This window comes from Trematomus bernacchii, unplaced genomic scaffold, assembly GCF_902827165.1.
Source record: "Trematomus bernacchii unplaced genomic scaffold, fTreBer1.1, whole genome shotgun sequence".
Taxonomy (NCBI): Eukaryota; Metazoa; Chordata; class Actinopteri; order Perciformes; family Nototheniidae; genus Trematomus; species Trematomus bernacchii.
This window is the reverse complement of record NW_022987839.1, coordinates 1,676,401-1,691,619: the sequence shown is the minus strand read 5'-3', so window position 1 is coordinate 1,691,619 and position 15,219 is coordinate 1,676,401. Positions and strand designations below refer to the sequence as shown.

The following is a 15,219-nucleotide window of genomic DNA, read 5'->3' as shown; positions in this document are numbered from 1 at the left end:
AACGTATAATGGAAAGGTGGTAGTGTATGACTAAGATAGTGCTTACTTTCACACCGCGAGGCCCAGGGTAGCCGATGGATCCCATAGGACCATTGAAACCCTAACGGATTGCAAAGAGTGTCATGTGATTGGTGAAGAGCATTGCAAACGCATGTTACTGTATTTTTGCTGAATTAGAGAATTTAGAGATACTTTTGATTTGATGTAAAAATAACCCTCATGAAGCAATTGGACAAAGTAATGCACATTAAAACAAGAACATTTAAAACCAAGTTAATTTGACAGCAACAGCTACTGTTATATCCACTAGTCAAATATGATTAAATAAAAAACCCTACATGTTTGTAAAAACCAAATAACCACTTCAATCTAGCCATCATTATTTTATAAAAGACAAAAGTATCAATGTATTTTATATTTTAATTCTCTTTAATCCTACTCTATATAAAGCATTTTACGACATGTTATAACCAGGCAATCCCAGAAAGTCCCCAGATTAGCGGTTCACTGGAAATAATGAACACAATAGGCCAATTTAGTGTATTCTATTTCTGAGGCAATTCACCAGATATCATCTTAAGTGTGTGGTTATATTAAACCTCGCCCTAATGGCACACTTGCAGGCTAAACAAATGCTACATTTAATTATTTCCAAAGTCAGCCTCACCCAGTCTTTTCCCCCGTGTGCTTTAATGAATCCTTAAAACAACATACATTATATACTTCTTAATACAAATCTAAATGAACATCTTAACATTATACTTACAGCTGCTCCTTTCTCGCCTGCAGGACCTTCTTTACCGGGGTGACCCTGTAAAATAATTACGTTTAGCAGCATATCATCATTGTGTCAATTGGTTTTGAATGACTTCAAAAGTCAGGCGTGTTACTTACAGGAGGGCCATCAGCACCAGAAAGGCCACCCAAACCTAGTTTCCCTTGAGGTCCCTATAAATAAAAAGCAATAAATAAGACATTTAACAGATAGAAGATGGATGAGTGTATATACCTTAACAGTTTTATGAAGACTGCCAAAGGTTTAGATGCTTTAAATCTTATTAAATAGCCACAAAACCACAAATAAATTACTTTCAGTTAGGCAGAATAAGTGCTTATGCAGAAGACCTATTGGTAATATGTATATAGTGTGTGCGTGTGTCTATCCTTGTGTGTGTTTCTCGCTTTAGAGAAGCCAGTAAGTGAAGTGTATCTGTAGAATCACTTATGACTGAAACAATCACTTATCGGTGCAGCAGAGTTGTGGTGGGAGGACATGAGGTTCACTTTCTACTCACTTTTTCACCAGGAGGCCCAATCGGACCTTGAGGACCACCAAGACCCTGAAAAACAATCGATAAAAGTCTTTTATCAGAACATTCAGCCACATTTTTTGTTTTTTTACATAATCTGGTTTACGTCAGACTGATACAGATTGAAGTGGAAAAAGAACACCTGTTTCGTCAATTTGGGAAAGTCAATTCCAATTTGAACGGTGCGCTGTATTTGTAATTTTCTTATTTTGTAATCTATGTATCTACTTCTTTCTTTAATTCAAACCATTTGTTTTTGTCAGTCAGGTTCTTCATGCTGCTTATTCAGATGTGCAGCTGTGGAAAGGGAGGTTCACTTTTCCACAGTCACTTTAAAGTCACACACTGTTCTTGAAAATTCACACCATGAAGAATAAAAAAAGTGACAATGAGCAAACTGTGTTATTTTTTCTACAGGCCAAAGCTTTCTCTGAAAGGCATCAAGCTGTCTCCGGCCAGCTTTAAGTAAAATAAAGTTATTTATTCAACCCGTATACCATCAGAATAGGTCCCTACTAATCATTTCCAGAGGAATAACACCATCCTGTCCAGGCTATGTGCGTCAGCAGGACTGAAAGTCTTACCTGGCAATGATCATTAAGCCCTGGCTACATTATTGGGAGGACTGTTTTGTATGAAAGATGACTCCAAAGTGGAATACTGTGCCCCCAATTGGAAGGTAATAGGGTTAAGTGCTGTCAAATGAATACAATATGTCTCATCTCAACTGGACAGAGAGGAGGTTGACCGCAGAGAAACAATATTAGTGAACACTTGTAAAGTCTTTTCTTTATTTTGGTGTCAGTTTTTTTTTTCCGTATCGTCAGTTAACTGAGTTTCTTCCCGTCAGCTGGGTGTGGAACATTAATAGTTTCATAAATGTCACTTCAGAGATCACACTGGTGCTAGCAGATGTAGCATTTTCGGACCCTTCGGAGGGTCCGTGGGGTTTAACAGGTTAAGGAATGAAGGATGGAGAGAAAGAAGAAAAAGGGAAGTAGAGCAAAATAAAAAATATGACTTGACGAAACAGGAGTGAGAGTGATCATCTGAGTTCATAATACTCCCTCGTTGCACAATGGATATGGCAACAAGTGTGTAGCATGAAAAGGACAGACTGAGGCAGAGAGCAGAGGAACTGAGACATTGAGCAGGAGAGGAGTGAGATGGGGACAAAAGAGGAAAGAGAGTGATCAGACAGGGTTTAAATAAAAGAGATGGAGAGGAAATAAATAGAGAAAATACACTTACATGTGGACCAGGATTACCCTGCTGCCCAGGAGGCCCCGGCTCTCCTTGTGGACCCTGTGAAAAACAAAGAGGATGCATTTAATACTTCCAAGAACTTCCATTTGATCAATTCGATTGTATATTTTTATTTGCACAATTATTAAAACAGAAAGAATATTGTCAACAAACTCAGATAATTTTGTTGAATACAGTCAAACACTAAATGAACGTTTCTATAAGGGCAATAAAAGGGAGACCTTAAACAGTCGTTGTGTGTCTTTTTTTGTTTTTCAAAACGGTGATACCATGTTTAAGAAGACTTTGGATAGCTTAGATAGATTGGTTGAATTGGCTTTATCCAATCTGTGTCAAGAATTTAAAACAAAAGGAACAAATGGTGGGTAGATACATGATACACTCGCCCCTGGGGAAAGCTGTCGGTTTCCTTACCTTAACCAAAGTTGTTTTTAGTTCAAAGCCAGCACTAAGATCTGCTGCCTGCTCAGAATCTATGTTTGGCTAAATACATGCTGTGGGCCTACAGAGCCATCTGGGTATGGATTCATGTTTTACGATAGAAACTGGAACGGTGGGTTGTTTGGTATCTCTGTTGAGAATTAGTGTCTCACAAACCAAACACACCCAACAACAAGACCTTTGTGCAGCAGTGTTCTCCAGCTGTTACAACAAACACCAAATACAAACGCTTGATTCAGAGGCGTTTAGGTTCCCTCACTGAGATTGTTGGCAGGGCCTTGGATGCCAAATGCAAAGTCAGCAATAGTCTGATGTAGTGAGTTAAAACATTTTGGTTCTTGTATTTAAAACATTCATATGTGATCATTTATAAACCATTTGGGAAGCTTTACTACTGTGGATACTTTTGAGTGTACTGCTTTGATGTTTTTATTAGAAATTGTAGAAATCAATACTAGTTCTAATGAGAAGCACAAGTTATTCCCATTGTTTTGTGTCTCTGAAACAGCTGCTTAATTCCTCAGCGCAATGACTCAATGACCACAGACAACGTAGGGGCTTGTGCAGCTGTCCTGACCAATGATATGTTACCCTCATTCATACGTCCCACTGAGATCCTCCAGGAAGCTGAACGCATGACGGGACCACGCACAGACAGGCTTTCCTGTTTCACCCCTTACTAAAGCTTAAGGTATCTCCATCATGGGGTTTGTCAGCAGGCTTTGTTGTTTAAGGAAAAGCTCGGACAACTCTGATGAGACACCCCCGTCTCCATCTACCATCTCTAATCAGCAAATTACCTATGGTCTCCTACACAGGAGTGAAAGGTCACTGAGGCCAAATTACACACGGATTGCTCAGGTGGTCCTCACAAATATGTGCAGGAAGACTTCCTTTCTAACAATCAGAGCTCATCCTCTCCCTGATAAATATAAAAAAATGCTAAAATGTTTCTCACCATGTTTCCTTTGGGACCAGATTGACCATCAGGACCAGAAAGACCCTAAAGAGATTAGAAATGTAACATTAGAACTCACCATCATTGAGAACAAATGATGAGTATTTTGAGAATTATGTGATAAGGAGGTGTTACTTACACGCTGTCCACCAGTACCCGGAGACCCTCTGGGACCGAGCAAACCTCGAGGACCCTGTATATAAAAGACAAACACGGATTCAATAAATATAGTTAAAATAAGACTTTGACATATATTCCATAATGTTAGTTTTCTATGACTGTGATTTGTATTTAAAAATAGGCTGACAATAAAACACTGGTTTAAATGTGTGAAACACTGACCCCTTGTGGTCATACATAGCAACTACAGGTGTATTTAATGAGTAAGCATGAAAGCTGTTTCTTATCCAAACATCTTAAGTCATGCACTCTCATCTAATTGACAGTGTGTGTGTGTGTGTGTGTGTGTGTGTGTGTGTGTGTGTGTGTGTGTGTCTGTGTGTGTGTGTGTGTGTGTGTGTGTGTGTGTGTGTGTGTGTGTGTGTGTGTGTGTGTGTGTGTGTGTGTGTGTGTGTGTGTGTGTGTGTGTGATGAAATGCCGTGCAACTATTTCTTAAAGTGTACTATGTTGTTTGGGGTATGACAGGAAGCAGCCATTTGTCATGCAACTCTATGGTCCATTTGAACTGAACCAGGCAGTATATGGCATACTCTCACTGGCAATGACTGATAAACACATTTCCCGGTTCTATTTTCTGATCTATTATTTAAAGCATTTCTGTCCACTGAGATCAAGATTCCAAACCAAATGGTCCTTGCAGACAGGGATGTTGTTACAGTTGCAAGAGGAGAGGATGGTGAGGCTGTGTGTTTAAATAATTGCCAAAAATGAATGTAGAGGAAGGAATTAAGGGATGAGGCCTGTAGTAGCAAAGTAGGGGGAGTAACATAGTGGTCAAATGGTCATCATATTCTTATTTTTCTGGATTTAACAAGGTACAGTTTAGCAACTCTGTCCAATACTGTGTTCAGATAATATTAAAATCACTTACACCCTCTCCAGCCACACCTCTCTGTCCAACCTGGCCATCTTCACCCTTTGGATAGAAATTGAAAGAGTGTGTTATCAAGGAATGCGTTTACATTTTGAGTGTCGGCTATATGGTGACTGATGTACTACTTACTCTCTGGCCATCGTCTCCTGGAGAGCCTGGAGGACCTGAAGAGCCGAGCTCTCCCTGTAAAGAAAAGATCACAGAAGACACAAATCAACAAAGGGTCGGATGTAACAAGAGAGTCCACAAGCTTGAACTCTTCAGCTGAGCAAGAAAAAAAGGTTTTATTTTAAAACATGTGATATGGGGGTCAAAAGATTGACAAACAATGTTTAAAAGTAAAAGAGAGAGCAACAAAAATGGCAACAAACGTGCCTTTAATCTACACTTCACCACAATTGGCATGGACCTATATGGTTTCAACTATTCATAGTGCTCTATAGGGCTCGCCTACCTTTTACTAGCCCTGTAATTACTTAGTATAGAATAAGGCATGAAAGCCTGTCTAGAAATACCCATCTGTGATCTCTATCCTCTCTCGGAAAGCCCAAATTCCCAAAACATCAAACTCAGCCCTCCTCATGCGCCTCCAGGCTGGTTATACGCAGCCCAAGTGGATCTGGAGTCGGTCCCACCTTCATAAGTGGGTCAGACGCAATAAGTCCTTCGGGTTCAGAATTCATATCTGTCACCACTGGAGAGTACATGAGATGGATGGGAGGAGGCCCTGATTCTGATGTTAAGCACAGGCTACAGATTGGAAATGACTGAGATCAATGCAGTTTTTTTTTTAGATCCTACAGTCTCTTATTAGTTGGAGACAGTTAAAGTCTGTAACGGTGTTTGACCTCTGACTGATCATTCAACGAACTCAAAATCTGTCTCCTCATACTTACTCTATGCCCCTTTTCTCCAGGAAGACCAGGGAGGCCGTCGAAACCTCTGTCGCCCTGAAACAGCAAAGTTAACAACCGTTAGCTCAATCTATCAGGACCTTTTCAGATGCATCCAACAGACACTCACTGGTTTATTGAAAAGCATGATGTGTGCTTTACCTTGCCGCCTCCCTCTCCTGGCATTCCTCGGGCACCATCGGCTCCGTTACGGCCCTGGAGGACACACAGATATCATGACATGTTATATGGGAATCACATTGAAAAAATATTTCATTATCTTTGATGGTTTTGGAGAAAAGCTCCTTCTTCAAACTTGTTTATAGTTAGATAAACATGACTTTATGAATTTACACAACACGTACTGTAGAGGCGGTTATTGAATGCAGCTGACTTATTTCAAATACAGCCATGTTTGAAACTAGGCTCCTCTCTTTGGGCACTGATTCTTGCACACTTATTGGCATGGAATATTAGAAATGTGCACATTTAAGCAAAACCTTCTGTGCTGGAGAATAAAATAAGCAATAAAGTGTAAAGACAGCCAGGTTAGAAAGAACCCTTACCCTCTTTCCTAGTTTCCCTGTAAGACCAGTTGAACCCTGAAGACCTCTGGGTCCCTATAGGGAAAACAAAGAAAAATGTGTAATAAAACTTTAACATTGAACACTTTTGTTACAGATATGTAAATGAAAAAAAAATCTGCCTATTGTACAAAGCAAGGAGTTAAACCAATGTTTGAATATTTCCCTTGTATCATCAAATAAAACTCAACTCACCTGTGGTCCGGAGTCACCACCGTCACCTTTAAGTCCGTTAGAACCAGGACCTCCCTATTAAAAATGATAAACAAACACAGACAGAATTAATTAATGATTTATTCGGCTGAAAAAAACGGAATAATCTAGGTTTAACTAGCCGCTGATTTGCTTGTGTACTAAATCCTTTAGATCCCACCAAAGAAATGGCAAAAGTGTGTTTAAGTGTGTTTAAGGACATTTACAAATGAGTGGTTGAATATTTCACAGGAAGAAGCCTTGATTGCCAAAATGTGTACTTTCATCAACGGTGCAACAAATGGGTGCAACAGGAAGTAAATCAAGATGTGTACTGTATGTGATTATGTGTGGACAGTTTTTCCAAATGTACTCACCACAGGTCCGTTCCTTCCTGTCATGCCCGCTGGCCCCGAAGGTCCTCTCATGGCAAGCTGGGGATCACACAGAAACAGCCCATAAACATCAGGTCAGCTAACAGTGTTGACACTCTGCCAAATGACTACCTGTCTACACCAATTTAATGATTTAGAAAACGATATTTGCCCCTCTATTAAAAGGAATTGGGAAAATAAATGTTTTTGAATTAGTTGTGCAGCCTTGACTGCATAGTATAACTTTCTATTTGCAGTTAGTTTATTAGCATCCAATGAAGTGAATTACTGAGCGTAATCTGATGGAGATACTTTTTATATATTGAAACTACTAAAAATAAATTGGCTTTATTTCTCAAAATGAAGACCAAGTACAAATTATTTATTGGATTATTCTTAAACTACAAAATGAATCTGCTATGGATGTTAAAATGCTATGTAGTTCCTGTACTACAGTAGGAATTGAAATTGACACATCATTTACTCAACTACTGTAAACTGGGCTTGAAACCAAAAGGACTAAAGAGTAAAGAAAATAAAACACTAATAAAAAGACGATTAAGCCTCAGTATATGCACGCTTTACTTTGTTCCTGTTCAGGGTTTACCACTCTGATCTTTTTTCCTGCTCATGGTCGACCACAGTCCTGGCCTGCCAAAACACTTGTCTGGGATGTATTTCCAACCTGATTACTAAAGGAGCATTTGCTAATTCAAAGGAAAGCACTTCATGCCCCGATTACACTTAAGGCTAACTTAGTCATTTGCATTGTGGCAGGTGTGAGGTGAAATTCCCGGAGTGCACAAAGTGAATTCAACATGTCAACAATGTGTTCCTTCAATTCCCTTTTAATATCACGTCTCCTGCCATGTTTTTTTAATTTCTTCCTGCTTCGGGGTCAAACCACTGGCATACAAGACAAATATAGAAAGGGTAACAAGTGCTTTCAAGGCATGACCAAACGCTGTTTCACCATTTTGGCAGCCCTCCAGCTCTATAGAGTGTTGTGAATGTGTGAATATTCAGAGTTTGTGTAACATTTAACGATCTCCATGTGTTCTACTATAGATCACACCTTGCTTACAGCCGCATAATTCAGTCTGTTTTTCAAGAGTGCTACAGTATGGCTATCAGGACCCCTGGGGGAGCGTGAACATCTGGTGTGACTTTATATACTACCTAACCTGACACAGGTCCATATTTTGGAATGTACTGTAGACAATTTATAGGATGAGTGGGACTTGCGAATGTTGATTCGTCCTTTCATTTTTTACTACACTTTCTGGGCCATTTTGAATGTTTCTTTTATACACTTTTTTAATATACCACAGTATTTTCCTATGAATTAAAAGCTTTGTTTTTAAACCAAGGCACAGAGACTCATAGTAAAGTGTTCTTTGAACTGAGAAGGATGCACTTGGGGCGTACTTACCCTGGCCTGAGACAGGATAGCCTGAGCCTGAGCTTCCTGGGCTGAAACCACAGGTCCCTTGTGTGACTCACCACCCGCACGGAACTGTGAAGCACAAAACAAAACAAAAAACACAATTAAAAACAAATTGACTTGTCTCCCTTTACAGAGTGAGACTTCTTATGGTCTCCCCTGGTGAGGAGACCTTCACCTTCCTTTTTTTTTTTAAAAACCTGTAAAGCTGTCACCATGCCACAAACACACATTCACACATACATATGCTGACATATGAGCACGGGCAGCTCACACACACACACACACACACACACACACACAACACACACACACACACACACCACACACACACACACAACACACACAACACACACCCGACACACACACACCACACACACACACACACACACACAACACACACACACACACACACACACACACACACACACACACACACACACACACACACACACACAACACACACCCACACACACACACACACACACACACACACACACACACACACACACACACACACACACACACACACAGAGAAATATGTGTCACCAAGCTTTCCAAAGCCTCAGTCACTGGTTCCACTCCATCGCACTGGCTGACATTTACAAGGTAAGTGATTTGTAACCCAAAGAAAATAAGGTTGTGATCCTTTGGCCTGCTGGTGATGCTATGAGGTCAACTCACTAAATGAAGTGAGTCCACGGGCTAGTGCCTGAGATGAAGGGTGTATAGCATGTGAGAGGGAATAAGATGGACAGCCTCGTGGGCATGTGAAGGTGGCATGACTTACTGGAAGCATCAGAATGGTACCTGGAGGCCCCGGGACACCATCTGAACCGGGCAGACCAGAACGCCCTGGAGGACCCTAAAGAACCAGAGGAGGGACAGAGAGTTGGTTTTTATTATAGGTACAAAGTCAGGTCTCCTGTGTTATTTGAATTCTATTAGTCTCAAGTATTCTTATTAATCAGAAAGTAATGTGTTGCTCTGTTAATGAACCGGTAGGGGGGTGAATGTTGTTTTTATTTGGTTTGTAAAACACCTTTTGTGTATGAAATGTGCTAAAAAAATAAAGTTTGATTGATTGTGAAAGTGTAATGCAGTTGGAGCTGAGTTAAGTAACCACAGTATTTAAAATGCCCATTAACTGAGAAAACACTATTCAAAGTATTGTTTCTAACAATCTCATTCTTAAAAAGAAATAACATTTATAAAAAAATATGTCAGGCCACTGTTGAAAAGGAGGAGACAGAGGGAATGACACCTGGCAAATGGTACCAGGCCTAAATAAAACCCTGTTTCTCCACACAGGGACCAAGCCACTGTTTATGGGTCACAAGCTCTACCAAGTGTTCTGCTGGAAGTCTTGAATTTGAATAATCAGCTATTGTTTTGTTGACGTGTATACCAGTGTGTAACGTTGAAAGAAAAAAATAATTAGATGTAGCTAATGAGCAAGCCGTATTATTAGATAACATGATTATGCTATTTTTCTATAATCCCTTGGAGGGTTTCCAGCTCTGCAAATTGAAAATAAGAAACAACTGATATCAGTATAGCAACAACAGTAACAGTGAAGGGACTGAGCAAATAATCTCTTCACAGCACAGCCCTTCTTTACCTTCAACAATAATTTCAAAGGGAAGGTTTTGTGCTATACGGTTCAAATTGTTGTTGCTTATTACAAATGCTAATAGACTAATCCTACTAAAAAGACAAGGGATTCAATCACGAGTAAAGACAAAGAATGTCATTTCATTAAGCTTGCCTAGGGATGTTGCCTCACTAGATATAGACCTGTGAGGCTATAATCCTCAGCCCATATTGGCAATGTTAACTCTAGGAATAACACGTGTTAGCATTCAATGTTAGCATTAGGGTCAGAGCTTAGGCCAAAGACAATCGTGTCACAAACAAACAATGTTGAGGTGTAAAAGCACATTTGGCTTCAGATCAAAAGTCATGGAGTGACCAAAGACTTCAGGTTTCATCCTTTCGGGACTTTAAAACTGTATACAACTTGGCAATCTATCCAAAAGCTAAATGAATGCATTAAAGAAGCTTATCCTGGAAAATAACAGTACAAATGAACATTGAAACTATACTGAAGAGGAGATTTTGATTTATTAGGACCAAAACTTATCTTAAGGATTAGGTCTAAGCCGTACCCGGTGTTTCCAGAGAAACCAGAATCTACAGTATTTAGCAGTCTTGTCATGTGCAGAAATCTCAGACGGCTCAAATTGATGCCATGTGTTCCCATCTGCCTTCCCCAAGAGGTGGTAAATACTCTCCATGCATTGCTGTTACAGTAAGCATAGCGGCATCTAGTGTTAATGACAGTCCCACATGGCTGGGAATGTGGCGTTTTGGTGGAAAGGAGGGAGACGGTGATCATGAGAGAAATTAGCCGATCAAACGCCGAGTCCAGGCGGATACTTCGCAACGGAAAACCACAAGACTACAGCAACGAGTCACTTCTAATGCCCCTGTCAATCCTCAGCAAGACTGTTTCTCATGGGAGGAAATGAAGGGGAGGGGGGGGGGACTGTTGGACCAACACAATATTTTTTGATCACTTTAACCCTGTGGAACAATAAGCCTTTTGTACAGGCAATGTCTGGCTGTCACACCGGAGGGAGGTGTGCAAGGGTATTTCTTATGGGCTGGCAATCAAAGGGTTAACCTCCAGAGACAGAATAGACTTGCTAAAAGGGTGATGAAAGAGGGGGGTGCGGGGCAATCATCACATCGGTGAATAACAAGCTGAGATCCAGTCCTTTGGAGGCACTTATTCTGTGTCATCCAATCAATCAAATAAACGAGTGGAATCCCACGCTGCTGGGAAAAAAGCATTTGAGAAGAGTTTGTCTCATTTTATAGCAAAGTCCTTGATGTTCTCACAAGTCCTGCAGTATACCGACACAGCTGTTTCTCCGTTTTTTTTAGTTGGTATATTGACAGTTTATGGGCATCTCATTTCGCTGCACCACTTTTGGCTTATCCCCCCTACTGCGACAGTGGTAAGCTGTATCCAATTGTATTATTCATTCCATGGCATTGAGACTTAACCTCACAGCTTTCCAATAAAAAAAGTAAGAAGAATTGCTTTAAAGGTTTACATTTCAGTACGTTATGTGTCAATTATATAAAAGCAAATGTTTTCTGGATGCCATAAATCTGAATTCTAAGTTATTTGTGCACATACATTGTATTCTTCTTCTATCAAAAATATAATTAGTTGTCAAATCTAATTGTTCATGATAAGCAGAAAGTTGGTGACTTCTCAGAAAGAAAGAAACTGTAATCAGCTGTGAAATGGATCTGTTTTTACTCACCCTCTCACCATGATCTCCTAGGGGACCTGGAGGACCCTGCAATCCTGAGGTACCAGGAACACCCTAAGACCACACACATAGACACATACACTTTAGCATATTATATCCCAAACTGCTGCTAACCAGCATTCCCACCACCAGCAGTGTATCAAGTGCTTCACATGCATGGGCCAACAGAGACAGAGGGTTCAGAAAGAATATATAAAATAGACCCCAACCCCCCCCCTTCTTTCACTCTCTTTTGCTCACTCTCACAGAGACACACATGTACACACAAGCACGCATAAATACACGTTTTGACTGTCTCTCCCAACTCAAGCTTCACTGGCGATCAGGGCTGATGCTCTTTCCATAAAGACATTTTTTCCCTCTTTAGCTGTTCTCCATCTGTGGAAGGCAGACAGGAGTGTGCGAGAACGTGATACTCACTGCTTGGCCGGGGCCTCCTTGGGGTCCTTCTACAAGCATCCCCTGAAAAAGGAAAAAGTGGATACAGTAGCATTATAGGGCAGCCTGTAAATCCACAGGCAATGGAGAATTTTGGGAAAATTAGAGTCAGAGAGTGCTTTGGGTTTGAGGTTAAGGAGTTTACATATAGCTACAAGCGCAAGACGTCAACAGTGCCTCAGCAATCTGATGTTCTTTTCTATAATAGATGCGTGTTGTCAAATAATTGGACGGGAGCCTAAGGTGGTACAGATGGTCGGGGAGGAGAGACGATAACTGCAGCTTCTATTTCCATCAATGTTTAGCCTATAGTGGTAAATTGTATAGGATGGCTCGATAAAGAACATGTGTACTGCATTTAGTGTAGACAGAGGTTGTTTGTCTATGACCAAGACATTGTGTTGAATCTCATCAGAATGGAAGTCTTAGTTGTGTAAGTGCTTAAGGGGAATAAAGCTTGAAAGTTCACCAAGTAAGAACATACAATGGATGTAAATCAGATTTGAAAAAAGGGATATCTGTTCTTCTATAGGTTTAAGAAAACAGATTAGAGAACAAACATTCCCTAGAAAATATGCATGAGAATCTGACTTTGGACTTTTATGGACGTATAAATCATTGTGAGCAAATGTTGGAAAGTATCAGTGGAATATAAAATCCAGTCAACAGTCATTTTGAAATATGGCTCTTACTGTATCTGAACATTTTGTTGGCTAGATCAGCAGCCAAAAGAAGCAGCACACAGAACAAAAGATATATTTCTGCTAGCCTGATAGCATGTAGCAAGTAGCAAGACAGACAGACAGACAGATATATAGATAGATAGATAGATAGATAGATAGATAGATAGATAGATAGATAGATAGATAGATAGATAGATAGATAGATAGATAGATAGATAGATAGATAGATAGATAGATAGATAGATAGATAGATAGATAGATAGATAGATAGATCCTAGAGTTATGGAAGGTCAAATTTAGGTCATTATCTTAAAGCGTGAACTCATTCACCTCTGGCAGAAAGTGTCTTTCAAAATGTGATTGTTAGCGTTAGCTGCTTAGCTTGGTATTTCTCAGAATGAAATGATAGTTTTTGACTTACGGGCTCAATGACGGCAGGTTCACCCTTCTCTCCTTTTTCTCCCAGGTAACTTCCTCCACCAAGCTGCACACACAAGACAGATCAGGTGAGCATTTTACACAGTAAGAGTCCGGACATTCATATCTAAATGTAGAGCAAGGAAGGTCTAAAAGCCACAAATGACTGAGAGAGCAGCAGATGCCCTGTCTTGTTGGGTGTCTCATCTTTTTGTAGAAGTTATTTAACATACAAATAACTGCTTAGAAAACCTCCTTCAAGTGTGCTGCATGCTTTAAAGGATTTAGGCAGCCTTTCTTATTTCTCCTGCTCAAAAGATACATCAAGAATCTTTTTTGCAAGAAGCTATAATTTAGGCTTTGGGTTGACTCCTATTCATTAAGCTTCCTTAAAGCCAGGAACTACAAAAAGACCCCAACTGTGCACAACTGCCAAAGTTGTTACCTGACACTATCCATACAATGACTTCACATGAGAAGAATTCCCAAACCATCGAAAGCAGTGTGTCCGAAAACCACATGAATGTAAGTTTAGCCTGAAGAGGAGACTGAGAAAGTCATATACCAGGGCTGTGGTGTCCTGAGACTGAAGAGTGGAGAACACTAATAGAGTGGTTCATATTAACCAAAGGCAGACAGATCTAAAGGCAACATCCAGACAGGGACCCGTGTCACTTCCTGCCTCTGAGAATCTGGATCCTGAGGCACGGAAGGGGGCTGGACACGAGCCATGATAGACACTGGCTCAGCAAAGATTTCTGTCTGGTTTTTAGAAGTTGATCTTGATGGATTTGATGAAAACACATGTGCAAAGACTGTTTGTCATGAGATATTTCAAACAGATCATTGGTGTGATAATCAGGGAGGAGCAAGTCCTTGATAAACAGCACAGGTCATTGAGGTCAAAGGTTATGGAGGGCGTGTCTGCGCTGACAGCTGGGTGAACATCTGTTTATCTGCAGGAGACTTGGATAGACAAGGTGTGTGTTTGTGCTTGCTGTTGTATTTGTGTTTGGAGAATGTGCATACACAATGCTCTAAGATATAACCACCCAAGCACTTACATTGCTCTCTCGGATGTCCGTCTCCGCTGGAACACCAGGACCGAACTCCTCCTCGTATAATGCGGGTGTAGGATTGGCTTTACCGGTGCCATAATCGCCATAATCACTATAGTCGTATGGCTTCTCTACAACCTCCTCTTTGTGGTCATATTCCTTCAGGTCGTATTCCTTGAATTCATAAACATCAGGTTCTGCTTTCACATTGGGGTCAGATGGAGCAGGGTTTTCTGCCACAGCGGTGGGGTCCACTCCGACCTGCTCCACACCGGTGATGTAATCATCCACTATCTCCCCTTCATAGGTCTGGGATCCATCCAGGCATCGCAGAGAAGGGCAGGCGTTGGTAAGATGGGAGGGAACATAAAAAGTCTAGTTAGTGAAACGAATGTACAGCTTTAATTAATGTAAAGCTTCACTGTAAAGCTTCACATGTTTTCATAGCAAGATTTACAGTCTAATCATTAGTATGTAGGTACACTGAAATGATTGGACACCAACTAAGTAATTCCTCAAGACTTTTCAACTTGCACACATCCATATATTTGATTTTGGACTGACCCTAAAGTCAACATATGTGAAACTAGAGTCCACATATGTTTTGTGAATCAGGCACTGTTATTAACATTAACAACTCTAATCAAATGTTATATTTCTTTCTGCAAGGCAATCGGAATGGGAGATATCCCAAACTAATGACACGTTGATGTTTTTAAAAAGGAAACAATATATGGTAGACTTACATATGGAAAAGAA

The 15,219-nt window shown here is 40.4% G+C and overlaps 1 protein-coding gene across 1 annotated transcript in view; it reads right to left on the bottom strand.

Annotated features, from left to right (window-relative positions):
* The window catches only part of LOC117500321 (collagen alpha-1(XI) chain-like), an 80,149-nt gene that overhangs the window by 39,963 nt on the left and 24,967 nt on the right, over positions 1 to 15,219 (bottom strand). Inside the window, exons 8-27 of the mRNA XM_034153153.1 lie at positions 14,467 to 14,769; positions 13,407 to 13,469; positions 12,285 to 12,326; positions 11,856 to 11,918; positions 9,308 to 9,382; positions 8,506 to 8,589; positions 7,077 to 7,133; positions 6,703 to 6,756; positions 6,490 to 6,543; positions 6,086 to 6,139; positions 5,927 to 5,980; positions 5,160 to 5,213; positions 5,028 to 5,072; positions 4,115 to 4,168; positions 3,976 to 4,020; positions 2,562 to 2,615; positions 1,296 to 1,340; positions 895 to 948; positions 767 to 811; positions 47 to 100 (exon numbers count right to left, since the gene is read on the bottom strand). Coding sequence (XP_034009044.1) covers positions 47 to 100; positions 767 to 811; positions 895 to 948; positions 1,296 to 1,340; positions 2,562 to 2,615; positions 3,976 to 4,020; positions 4,115 to 4,168; positions 5,028 to 5,072; positions 5,160 to 5,213; positions 5,927 to 5,980; positions 6,086 to 6,139; positions 6,490 to 6,543; positions 6,703 to 6,756; positions 7,077 to 7,133; positions 8,506 to 8,589; positions 9,308 to 9,382; positions 11,856 to 11,918; positions 12,285 to 12,326; positions 13,407 to 13,469; positions 14,467 to 14,769 — 1,353 coding nt within the window. The remainder of the gene's footprint in view (positions 1 to 46; positions 101 to 766; positions 812 to 894; positions 949 to 1,295; positions 1,341 to 2,561; positions 2,616 to 3,975; positions 4,021 to 4,114; positions 4,169 to 5,027; positions 5,073 to 5,159; positions 5,214 to 5,926; positions 5,981 to 6,085; positions 6,140 to 6,489; positions 6,544 to 6,702; positions 6,757 to 7,076; positions 7,134 to 8,505; positions 8,590 to 9,307; positions 9,383 to 11,855; positions 11,919 to 12,284; positions 12,327 to 13,406; positions 13,470 to 14,466; positions 14,770 to 15,219) is intronic.